This window comes from Terrapene carolina, unplaced genomic scaffold (genome assembly GCF_002925995.2).
Source record: "Terrapene carolina triunguis isolate 2854851 unplaced genomic scaffold, T_m_triunguis-2.0 Scaffold836, whole genome shotgun sequence".
Lineage (NCBI taxonomy): Eukaryota > Metazoa > Chordata > Testudines > Emydidae > Terrapene > Terrapene triunguis.
Window position 1 is genome coordinate 2,835,414 of NW_020665187.1, and position 414 is coordinate 2,835,827.

General features: G+C 66.7%; 1 protein-coding gene across 2 annotated transcripts in view; it reads right to left on the bottom strand.

Moving 5' to 3' along the window:
* Positions 1-414, bottom strand: part of TNS2 (tensin 2) — a 14,803-nt gene that overhangs the window by 12,241 nt on the left and 2,148 nt on the right. For both annotated transcript variants that reach the window (XM_026660760.2, XM_029913720.1), the window contains exon 6: positions 65-130. In XM_026660760.2, the coding sequence (XP_026516545.1) occupies positions 65-130 (66 nt within the window). The remainder of the gene's footprint in view (positions 1-64; positions 131-414) is intronic.

Sequence of the window (414 nt, forward strand, 5' to 3'; positions counted from 1 at the left end):
AGGCTTAGGGGGTGCTACCACTGTGGGGGGGACTCTCCCTCCTCCCCGCCTGCCAGCCCCTCACCTTTCATCTTCTCGGGGCCGGCAGAGAAGACGAACTCCACGCTGGCTTCGAAGGGGAAGCGCTCATCTGGGGAGAGGAAAGGAGAGGGTACCGCGCTGTGAACAGAAGAGCTATTGGCTGAGGGTGCAGCAAGAGGGGGCGGCGGGTCTGGCACAAGGGGGCAGGGGGGAGCCCAGGGTTCCTGGGTACGAGGGGGCAGGGGAGACCCATGTATGAGGGGTCAGGGGGAGCATAGGGGTCCTGGGTACTAGAGGACCAGGGGGAGCAGAGGGGTCCCAGGCACTGGGGCAGGAGGAGCAGAGAGGTCCCAGGCACTGGGGGGCAGGGGGAGCAGAGGGGTCCCAGGCACT